Consider the following 12,866-nt stretch of genomic DNA (forward strand, 5'->3'; position numbering starts at 1 on the left):
CAAAAAGTGCTCTTCACTGACGAGTCGTGGTTTTGTCTCACCAGGGGTGATAGTCAGATTCGTGTTTATCGTCGAAGGAATGAGCGTTACACTGAGGTCTGTACTCTGGAGCGGGATCGATTTGGAGATGGAGGGTCCGTCATGGTCTGGGGCGGTGTGTCACAGCATCATCGGACTGAGCTTATTGTCATTGCAGGCAATCTCAATGCTGTGCGTTACAGGGAAGACATCCTCTTCCCTCATGTGCTACCCTTCCTGCAGGCTCATCCTGACATGACCCTCCAGCATGACAATGCTACCAGCCATACTGCTCGTTCTGCGCGTGATTTCCTGCAAGACAGGAATGTCAGTGTTCTGCCATGGCCAGCGAAGAGCCCGGATCGCAATCCCATTGAGAACGTTGGGGACCTGTTGGATCGGAAGGTGGGGGCCAGGGCCATTCCCCCCAGAAATGTTCGGAACTTGCAGGTGCCCTGGTGGAAGAGTGGGGTAACATCTCACAGCAAGAACTGGCAAATCTGGTGCAGTCCATGAGGAGATGCACTGCAGTACTTAGTATCTGGTGTGGCCACCAGCTACATTGACTGTTACTTTTGATTTTGACCCTCCCTTTGTTCAGGGACACATTATTCAATTTCTGTTAGTCACATGTCTATGGAACTTGTTCAGTTTATGGCTCAGTTGTTGAATCTTGTTATGTTCATATACATTTTTACACATGTTAAGTTTTCTGAAAATAAACGCAGTTGACAGTGAGAGAACATTTATTTTTTTTGCTGAGTTTAGCTACATTATTGTGTATTTTATTGTGTTACTGTTTTTCGTTTGATAATTTTTTAGCTCTGCATCGTTGGGAGGGCTTGTAAGCAAGCATTTCACGGTCAAGTCGACACCCTTTGTGTTCTCGCATGTGACAACACTCTCAGTCAATCACTCTCTCTCGCACGCACACTAATAAAAATAAGAGAGAAGAGAAAAGGAGAGGCAACACAACAGTCCTCTGTGACTGCGTGTGTGTAATTGAAAGGCATTTGGCAAGAAACAGCCTGTATTCTATTTTGTAGGCATCAACTGATATGCAAGGCACTGATATCGATTCATGAAAACATAACTAATTACATCTGTAGGAAATTCACTACGGTTCCTTAGTAAAACATTTTCAGGTTCATTAGGATTGTTTCACTCAATACATGGGTTTTTTCTCATAAAAATATAATTGTTTACATTTTTATTTCCATATCAGGGTTTTCGTTAGCGGGTGAAAGCCGGCTTTTGGTCAAAAAATATAATTGAAAAGCTGATTTTTAAATAAGATTTGCACTGGCCAATTGTCCTAGAGAAGAAATAATGCTTTTTAGCCTAGTAATTGATGGAATTACAAGTCGTATTAAATATACTGAACTGAAATATGAACGCAAAATGCAATTTCAAATATGTTATTGATAAAAAAATGTATTACGCCCTAATCTATGTATTTCACATGACTTGGCAGAGGTGCAGCCATGGGTGGGCCTGGGAGGGCATAGGCTCACCCACTTGGCAGCCAGGCCGACACACTGGGGAGCCAGGCCCAGCCAATCAAAATGAGTTTTTCCCCACAAAAGGCCTTTATTACACACCGAAATATACTCACCTTAAAGTGGCCTTTTTATTGTCCACAGCACAAGGTGTGGTTGAATTTATTCTGCCACTGTCTTATTGTCTCGGCAAGGAAACTGTCCGAGAGTCTGTTTGGAATAGGCTATTTCTTTCTCGACAAGCTGACCAATAGAATCGGTAAACTTTTAAACATTGGGGGATAGTAGATTGACATAAGCTAGTGCTTTTGCTGCTCATTACTTGTCTTGTTGGCTGAGGAAAAGTACATGTGGACAGTTATTCTATCTTCAAAATTTGGTAAGAAGGACCGGACATCGTTGCGTCCTCGACTTGCATGTTCTGTTAATATGAATGACCATATTTTAAATGTGATTGTTATCATTCTGAGCACCATGGGTGGACACCCTAATCAGGTTACACACCCAATGCCTATGGGTCCAAATGTCAGGTAAATGAAAATACTGCCTTTTTAAAATGTCTGGTGCCACAATTTCCTAACAGAAAACCTGCTCCATAGCTGTCTATAGTAACTTGTTGGAGTTGCTCTTCCAGAATAGCGGGGGTTAAATGCATTTCATCTGCAGCTTGCTGGATATAATCCCCAGCTACAAACACACACAACAGCTTCTCTTTCAATCCTCTTCTCTTATCTTTGTCCCTTGTCAATCTTCCCCTTTACCTTCCTCTTCACACCATCTCTCTCTCCCTCCCCTCTCTTCACCTACCTCTCCACATTCTCCTCCCTCTCTGGCAGGCTACTCCTGCAGTGAGCCAGTATCATGGAGGCAGCAGTGGGGAGTGCAGCTCTAGGACTGCTCGGAGCCACGGCAGCAGCCAGCCATGACATCTCTGACAGGTAAGACCTAGCGTCATAGCACACACTCACCTCTACTACTCTAGTCTGTCCCATAGCTGTCTGGCCAGGGGAAGCTTTTCAAACCCCACCCTAGTTTTATAGCAGGTGGAGCTGTATCTGTTTCTGTTTGTACAGTAAGAGTAAAAGTGTGTGTGTGTGTCCGTACAGTTAGTTACAGCATGCAAATAGCTGTGTAATACGTTCGTTAGCTACTATAAGATTTTTGGTGTTTGTGTTTTATTACAATGTTGAACACATGTGTAGGGCTGTGTGTTGTGTCGGGGTGTCTAACTGAGAGGGCCCTGCACTAGTTTGTTTGTATGTGTGCGTCTGCGCTACCTCGTGTGTGGCTTGGCTGGCTCCCCCTGCTCCTCACTTTAAATGCTTCAATGATAAATTACACCAGTGTGAGCACAGGCAGGGGGAGGCAGTGGCAGACGTGCCTGAGTGATGTCGGTTAGGTTAAGGGGGCGTGTTCGCAATAATCAATTTCCTTACTGTGCCATCAGGCTGACTGGCTTACCAGAGTCACTGATATGCTGTATGCAGTGCAGCCATTACGGACCATCACTGCTGGGAACCCTTGTTCATATTTCCTTAATGACAGAGCTAGCAAGCTACAGCATTACCTCCTCTGTTCCTTTGGCTAATATATCAGCTTTCAGCTACATCATCGATCAGCTTCAGCTGGACCAATTCCCACTCAAAAGCATAGGATAGCATAAGCTACACATTCCAACCCAGTCAATGTAGCATACGCACATACTGTAGGGTAGTGTAGGAAGGTATGCGCGCACAGTTTTTCAGAGCCTATTATAGAGCCATACTAGGGCTGGGGGGCATACCGTATTTTACTATATACAGGTATTGATGCACAGACCGGTTTGGGTTTTTACTTTACCTTCTATAACGGTATTTGAATGTTTGGTTTATTAAAAGTGATATTCCGTGTGTAACGTCCATTTCTATAGTTTACACTGCTACTTGAGTCATCCCTCTCCACTCTCTCCCCATGCCGCTTTCCACATAGACCTAGTCCTGCCTGTCACTCAAGGAGCGCAATTGTTGTTGCTTGACCACGAGACACTTGCGTTCAGTCTGTATGGTCAATGCAGCACATGCAACAATGTTGATGACAGTGTTTCCACTTTGCTTCTTAATATAAATCCACAATCGTTCTATAATTACACAATTTGTTTGTGTTTCTTACATCTGCAAACAGCTAGTTTCTTTACTTAGCAAGTTTTAGCTAAGTCGTGTTAGCTGCTAATGCTAATCGCTAATTAGTTGGCTAGCTAGCTAAAAAAATGTACTGAGTCAGAGCAAACGTAGATAGCTAATACAGCCTGACAAAGTGCTGGTGTAGGCCTAAATCAGCATGTTGTTTGTGCAACAGTATCATCTAAATCAATAGGCAAAGCATGAATATGTTGGCTACATGAAAAACATGTTAATGTGGCCAAAAATTATAGGGTCCCCTAGGAAACACTGACCATCACTTTGGTTCCTACCCTGTCACAAAAACTTCTCCCTGGCATTTTCATGTCAAACAACACTGTATTCAAAGTGCCTACTATTATTTATATTCTAACTATAGAGTTAGAATAAACATATTTCCATGATTCCAACAGTTCAACCAGGTGTTTTGATCTAAATCACAAGTCAAATCGCAATTGCAACATTCGGTTAAAAATAAGGCAAAAAAATTGCCAATATCGTGCAGCCCTTTGTGGCAGTGTGGAAATTCTCAAATGAGTGCAGGGAATGCAGAAATTGATGGAAATGCAGAAAATGTTTTGGTTGAAGTTGAATTGAACAGTATAAAACAATCAGAATGGAGGGGAAAAAAACACATTGAAATCACATAGAATTTGTGTTGCCACCATAGGGTCATGCACTATTGATAAAGCAAATTGAGAATTTTTATTCCAAAATATAAAATGCCGTCAAATTTGAAAAATACCGTGATATGGCCAAATTATCATATCGCCCAACCCTAGTCATCACACACACACACACACACACACACACACACACACACACACACACACACACACACACACACACACACACACACCTGTTAATCTTCCTTTAAAACTTCTTAAGGCTAGGGGGCAGTATTGTGCCCAATGATGTGCCCAAAGTAAACTGCCTGTTACTCAGGCCCAGAAGCTAGGATATGCATATAATTAGTATTGGATAGAAAACACTCTAAAGTTTCCGAAACTGTTAAAATAATGTCTGTGAGTATAACAGAACTGATATAGCAGGCGAAAACCCGAGGAGAATCCATCCGGGAATTTTTGTTGTTGTTGAGGTGACACCATTTAAAATGCCTGTCTATGGGAAAATCAAAGGAATACCTCCCAGATTGCAGTTCCTAGGGCTTCCAGTAGATGTCACCAGTCTTTAGAAAGAGTTTCAGGCTTATTTCTTGAAAAATTAGCTTGAATTTGTAGTTTTTCTAGGTGGCTCCCATTTTGGCTATAGTATTGTGGTGCGCGTGGATGAGAGCGGTAATTATCTCCGGTAATGAACATACTATTCTCCGTCTTAAATTTGATCGTTTATTTACATATTAGGGTACCTGAGGATTGATTTGAAACGTTGTTTGACTTGTTTGGACGAAGTTTATTGGTAACTTTTGGGATTCATTTGTGTGCATTTTCAACGAGGGAAACCGGTGGATTACAGAGTCAAGCGTGCCAACTAAACTGACTTTTTTTGGGATATAAAGAACGACTTAATCGAACAAAAGGACCACTTGTTATGTAGCTGGGACCTTTGTGATTGCAAACAGAGGAAGATCTTCAAAGGTAAGTGATTTATTTTATCTCTATTTCTGACTTTCGTGATGCCTCTGCTTGTTTGGAAAATGTTTGTAATGCTTTTGTTACGTGGGACGCTATCCTCAGATAATCGCATGGTGTGCTTTCGCCGTAAAGCCTTTTTGAAATGTGACCAGGCGGCTGGATTAACAAGAAGTTAACAATTTAAACGATGTAAGACACTTGTATTTTCATGAATGTTTAATATTACGAATTTTGTATTTTGAATTTCGCGCTCTGCAATTTCACCGGATGTTGGCTAGCGTCCCACCTAGCCCAAAGAGGTTTTAAGCAAGCTGTTTTTGGAGGGCTTGTTTTCTCTGAACAGAGCCATGCTGCTAGCTAGATGGTAAAGCACATCCACAACTCTACTGCTGCTGAGCAGAGGAGAGGAAGCACCATTGAGATGTTGGACTGGTGTGTCTCCCATCACCCACTCCTCTGCCTGCCTTTGACAGACACACGTGATGCACAATGTGCTCCCCAGTCATCCAGCCTGTCAGCCACTGCCTGGCTGCATGCTTTCCAATGTGACACTCATCCCCTCTCTCTTCCACCGCTTTCGGATACTCAGCTGGCTCCCTTTCTCATCAGACCAGCCCTTTTCATAGGATGACCCCGCTATCTCCCTGCCACACTGGCTTGTGTATGTGTGTGGCTGTTGATTGTTAAGCCGTTAGCATCAGGGGTTGGAACCGGTTCAGAGAACAGACAAAATAGAGACATTTTTGCCTGTGTGTGTAGGGTACCTGCCCCTCCCCTCCCTCCGAAGCTTAGTCTATTGTAGCTACTGACATTACAAGCATGATACAATTAGGGAGAGCGATTTTTAATGAGAATGGATTAACTTTTTCAATGCTAGTTAAGGATACAATTGTTCACGTTTCACATTAACTACAAAAAAAGGTAAGATGTGTTTTTATTTGAATTATGGTGCCGCTCAGCACACACAAGCTTGTTCGCTAGCTAGCGAACGCTGGTCTAGCTCCAGCTGACAGTATGTGGCATGGAACTGAGTCATGATCAAGGGCTAGTTCTGGTCCAACGTTATTTAAGCCAACTCTCTGAAGTTCAAAGTTCCTTCATAGAAGTCACTCCTCTGTGGGTACAATTCAGATAATGCATGTCATAACAACAAGATGCCCAGCGCTCTCCTCACCCACAACATTTTCAGTCACATCTCTACACTTGTCTGTCCAATGCATGTACATAGCTTGCCCACCCCATATCAAGCTACTCTATCCATTGGTGAAGTAGCTAAATGTAAAATATATTTATATATATGTTATTATTTGAGGTTTAAAAAAGGAATAGAAAGGAACGATAATAAACCGTAACTTTTTTTTGCGTTTGAACTGGTTCAGAACTTGCTGGTCGGAACAGTGGAACAGAACAAAAAACATAATGGTTCTGTTCAAAACAAAACGATTGAAAAGTTATTTTGGTTCCAACCACTGGTCAGCATGCTTCGGTTCGGCTGATGCCTAGCCGAACTCGGTTAGGCGAACCGAACGAGTGTGCTCACTTACTTACTCAAAAAACATTCGCTTGAGAAATGAGAAAAAAGCAGCAAATAGTACTGTTTGTCCAACTTGAGATGCCCTGGCCAGTTGGGCACTGCCTCAAAATTGTCAGAATTAATCTAAGATAACTGAAGAAATGTACCATTCAAAAAAACAAATGGCAGAGATCTTAATTGTAGGGATGCACGATATATATCGGAATCGGCCGATATACAGAAAACGTTTGACCTCTGTCATTTCCAACAAAGGGTATATAACAAAGTATTGAGAAACTTTTGTTATTGACCAAATACTTATTTTCCACCATAATTTGCAAATAAATTCATTAAAAATCCTACAATGTGATTTTCTGGATTTTGTTTTCTCATTTTGTCTGTCATAGTTGAAGTGTACCTATGATGAAAATTACAGGCCTCTATCATCTTTTTAAGTGGGAGAACTTGCACAATTGGTGGCTGACTAAATACTTTTTTGCCCCACTGTATATATGTGTGTGTGTGTGTCTGTGTATATGTGTGTTTGTCTGTATATATGTGTGTATATGTAATATATTATATATGTGTGTGTCTGTATATATGTGTGTGTGTGTGTGTTTATGCATATATATGTGTGTGTATGCATATATATATATGTGTGTATGTGTGTATGTATATATTTATATGGATATAGATGTGTATATGTATATATATGTATCTATATATACACATGTGTGTGTGTGTGTGTGTGTGCCTGTATGTTTGCATATATATGTAGTTGTATAGATAGATATATATGTTTATATATGTATCTATATATACACATATGTATCTATGTATATGTGTGTGTGTGTGTGTCTGTATGTGTATAGATATATATATAGATATATATATATATGTGTGTGTGTGTGTGTGTGTATATATATATATAGACATATATATATATAGATATATATAGATATATATATAGATATATATTTAGATATATATCTACATATATATTTAGATATATAGATATATGTATGTACATAGATGTATATAGATAGATATATAGATAGATATCTATATATATATCTCTATCTATATATATAGATATCTATATATATCTCTATCTATATATATGTATATACATATATATGTTTATGTATATATGTGTGTATATGTAATATATTATATATGTGTGTGTCTGTATATATGTGTGTGTGTGTGTGTTTATGCATATATATGTGTGTGTATGCATATATATATATGTGTGTATGTGTGTATGTATATATTTATATGGATATAGATGTGTATATGTATATATATGTATCTATATATACACATGTGTGTGTGTGTGTGTGTGCCTGTATGTTTGCATATATATGTAGTTGTATAGATAGATATATATGTTTATATATGTATCTATATATACACATATGTATCTATGTATATGTGTGTGTGTGTGTGTCTGTATGTGTATAGATATATATATAGATATATATATATATGTGTGTGTGTGTGTGTGTGTGTGTGTGTATATATATATAGACAGATATATATATAGATATATATATAGATATATATATAGATATATATTTAGATATATATCTACATATATATTTAGATATATAGATATATGTATGTACATAGATGTATATAGATAGATATATAGATAGATATCTATATATATATCTCTATCTATATATATAGATATCTATATATATCTCTATCTATATATATGTATATACATATATATGTTTATGTGTTCATGTATATGTACAGATATATATATATATTTTTTAAATAAATTGTTCGCCACTGTTCATGTGGAAGCATCCAGAAGGGGCTGATTGTGTCAGTAACATTGAGGGTGTGAGGAATCGCAGGCATGTCGGGGTCAGTTGACACTGACACTAGGGGTCTCGCAGTGATTATTGGCAAAACTTCAGACATAAGTGTGCTCAAGACCTCGTGTGAGACGAGTGGAGCCCGTCTGAAACCGCATACCATCTAGGATGCGTCTGGTAACCCCAATGAGTGTCTCCCAAGAACCACCCATATGAGACGAGTGTGGGGGATTAAATATCCAAGTACATCCCTTGTCTGTGTGGTATTTATTCAGTTCTGAGTCATTTGTGTCGATTCCCAGTTCCCTGCAGGCACCTATAAAGTTTGTACCTTGATCAGAGCGTAGCACTTTTGTTGGACAACGGATGGAGAAAAAACACCTTGATAAAGCTGGATGTGGACATGGATTCGATGAGCTCAATATGGACTGCTCTAGTAGACTTACATGTGAAGAGTACCGCCCAGCGCTTGGGGTCTGCACTACCACTAGTGTGACGAGTTATGACGTTCCATGGTCCAAACACATTAAGTCCAACGCTGGTGAATGGTGGCTCGGGTGCGAGTCTGTCTGCAGACTAGTCAGCCATCTTTTGCTCAACTGACCTCCCTCTAACCTTGCGGCAGGTGACACACTTCTGGATGAAACCAGAGACCAGACATTTGCTCCCAATAATCCAGAAGCCTGCTGCTCGAATAGCTCCATCTGAAAAATGACGGTGAGCCACTTGCTCGTGATAATGTCTAACCAGCAGAGTGGCGACATGGTGTGTCCGTGGGATGATGAGAGGATGTTTTTCGTCTTGACAGGTCGGCAGAGGATAAGCGGCCTCCCACCCTCAGCAACCTATCCTCATCAATTCAGCTTTTTGAGTGTACTTTATTTTGGGAACTCTTTTACTTTCTCAGGGCATTTGAATTCCTATTTGAAGGCTTCATGTTACGCACAGTGAATAATTTCTGTTTTGGCCTTTGACAACTCACTTGTACTGCATGGTTTACCACAGGTGGACTCCAATCAATTTGTAGAAACATCTCGATGATCAATGGAAACAGGATGCACCTGAGCTCAATTTCAAGTCTCATGGCAAAGGGTCTGAACTTATGTAAATAAGGTACTTATGTTTTTTATTTTTTATACATTTGCCAACATTTCTAAACCTGTTCTCGTTTTGTCTTTATGGGGTATTGTGTGTAGATTGAGGTAAAAAAAAAAAGTATTAATCCATTTGAAAATAAGGCTGTAACGTAACAAAATGTGGAAAAGGGGAACAGGTCTGAATATTTTATGAATGCACTGTATGAAATATATTAATTACACTATAATATTGCAGTCATTAGCTTGAATGGGGGTCCGTCGACGCCCAGCAGTTCTAGTGTTAAGCGCATTTTACTCCTGAAGTTTAGGCTTGACATAACAAATGGTTTGAATACTTATTGACTCAAGACATTTCAGCTTTTCATTTTTTGTTAATTTTTAAACATTTCTAAGAACATAATTCCACTGACATTATGGGGTATTGTGTGTAGATCAGTGTGTCTGTTTTCTTGTGGTAGCATGGCTCTGTGAACAAAATGATATAACTGGCCAAGAAACATGTGGACAAAGTCACACTTTAGTAGCCTTGTCAATACAACCAACATCTCTACATGTGGGCTTTGGATAAAATAAAATAAAAACAACTGTTCCCAAATGCTCTGTGTCCACCTGCCAACATGGCTGGTGAAATAGACATTCTTACCCGCCGATGACAAAATCTACCCATGAGTGGTGGGTGTTAATTTCCAATGCTGATCCATGTGTGCAAAGCTGTTACACTTACCCAGAAAGACTCACAACTGCAATCGCTGCCAAAGGTGATTCTAACATGTATTGACTCAGGGGTGTGAATAGATATTTCTGTATTTTATTTTAAATGTGTTTGCAAAAATGTCTAAAAACATGTTTTCACTTTGTCATTATTGGGTGTCGTGTGTAGAGGTTGAGGGAATAATTAAAAAAAAAATTCAAGCTGTAACGCAACAATGTGAGTTACGCACCAAATACAAACATACACAACAGACGTACGCAAACAACTCATCTCCTCTACCAGACCTGCATGCTCACACCTCCATCCCTAGTGCCTGCATTATTGTTTGCCAAATGGCCTTAAATTGTACCAATTAGTTTTTCTCGGTCTCCAAAGCTATTTCAATATTTTAATAACAAAATAATTAGATTTTTCTGTTTTAATGATGGCGGTTCAATTGATTTCCAGGATGAGTGATGAGAAGATAATCGTCCAGCCCATTGGGTATCTCCCTACACTCCCATATGTCATGTCTTGAAATATCCAGACAGATTGATTAAAAGTAAGTTTACATTGTAATACTTCTGACAGCCAACTTTCTAGATCCGCCCATATGAATACTTTGTGAAGGCACTGTATGTGATGCCGCGTTCAGATGCACGTACAAAGCAAACAAAAAAGGAGACTCAAATAGTATAAAAACAAACAATGTATTTTCCAAACAAAGGTAATTTCATAGGCTATGTTCCATCCATGATCAAAGTCAAAGCAATTAGATTTAAATGGTAAACAAAAGAGTATAGACTTGTAGCAGCTTTCTTAGTTCCAAGTATTAGCGGTCATTTAACTAGGCAAGTCAGTTAAGAAAAAAAGTCTTATTTACAATGGCGGCCTACACCGGCCAAACCCAGAAGGGGAACATGTAGAAAAAAAGGGGTGTGCCCAGGAGAGAGAGACTATTGCTTTTAAATACCAATGATAACCATAATAGAAAACCAAAAACATGAGTTCATCAACCATACTCCATAATTCATATTGCAATATACAGAGTTATATTTAATACGTCAATATTTCCTGACTCCATTTAGGCAAATCATAAACATTTATAGTGAGACTGACAGTACGGGAATTTGGCTCTAACAAGGGGGTCTACTGGAATTGTCCCCTTTCTGAGGATTACAGCCTCAGTCCAGCAGCCCTTTCAGCCCCACTACACTCTTTCTCTGTGTTGAACTGAGTCCAAATCCTGTATGCCTGTGCAGGGGTTGCCATGGCAGCAGCAGCTTAGCATACATTAGATATTTGCCCAACATTGCAACATAGAGGAGAGGTAGGCAGAGCAGGTTTGTGTTCTCATTCAGTGAGAGAGACTGACAGTAAATTTCATCTACATGATAGTGTTGTCTAGGGCTCTTGCAGATTGATATTCTTCCCCTAGGGAAGAAAGCAGTAAGGTTCTCTATCCCACTGCTCTCATGCACATACACACACCACACACACACCTCCACCTTTCTGCTTAGGACCTGCTCTTATGGTCTTTCTCCATACTATCTCCGTCCCTCTCTATTCCACTTCTTTTTTCTATTCTTTTTTTGGTCACTTTATTTATAGATTTTCACATATAACAACAAAAACAGTACAACCCCCCCATCCATCCATCCATCCATTTATTTAGCCATCCATCATACCCTCCACTCCCTCCCACCCGCCCTCCAAACCATCCACCCACCAAGGCATCTATAAAAGTAAGTTAAATAGGAAAGGAAAAACAGAAACAGTGAACTTTTTTCTCCATTGTTTTTGTTTCTATCAAAATTCTTATCAGCACAAATGGCCACTAGAACAGACATGACTGCTTACCAAACTATGCAAGCTTCACTAAGTAAAATACAACCTGGTCCCCATTAATACGTGGAGAGCCTAAGTCAAACTTTTGTCGGGACCCATGCACAGTGTACATAACCTTCTCCAGAGGCAGAGATGACATCACCTCCATAACCCACTGCATAAAGGAGCGAGGCTTTGCAGACTTCCAGTGAAAGAGGACAAGGCAGCGAGCTAGCAGCGAGGCATTTCTCATTTGACTGATGAGTGGTAGCATTCTGGTCTAGGGGAAGTACCCCAAAAATGGCAGTGACTGGGTTGGGGCTAACAGTTGTATTATACATATGTGAGAGTGCCTCAAAAATGGGGTCCCAGAAGCCACTCAAAGATTGGCATGACCAAAACATTTGTCCCACAGTCGCTGGACTCTGGTGGCATCTCAAACACTTGGTCAACATTTGGGTATATTTTTGCAAATCTGTCATTTGAGTAATGGAGACTGTGCAAAACCTTAAACTGAATAAGCTCATGCCTTATGCAAAATGATGTGTGGATACGCTCAATACTTTATTGCCATATATCATCGGGTAGCTCGCCATCTATCTCTTGCCTCCCATGCAGATTTTGTATTTGCAAAGGAAGGC

The 12,866-nt window shown here is 39.9% G+C and overlaps 1 protein-coding gene across 1 annotated transcript in view; it reads left to right on the top strand.

The window, feature by feature from the left end:
* The window catches only part of LOC120056986 (rho GTPase-activating protein 32-like), a 242,900-nt gene that overhangs the window by 94,740 nt on the left and 135,294 nt on the right, over positions 1-12,866 (top strand). Inside the window, exon 2 of the mRNA XM_039005315.1 lies at positions 2,354-2,455. Coding sequence (XP_038861243.1) covers positions 2,379-2,455 — 77 coding nt within the window. The 5' untranslated portion in view covers positions 2,354-2,378. The remainder of the gene's footprint in view (positions 1-2,353; positions 2,456-12,866) is intronic.

This window comes from Salvelinus namaycush, chromosome 12 (assembly GCF_016432855.1).
Source record: "Salvelinus namaycush isolate Seneca chromosome 12, SaNama_1.0, whole genome shotgun sequence".
Taxonomy (NCBI): domain Eukaryota; kingdom Metazoa; phylum Chordata; class Actinopteri; order Salmoniformes; family Salmonidae; genus Salvelinus; species Salvelinus namaycush.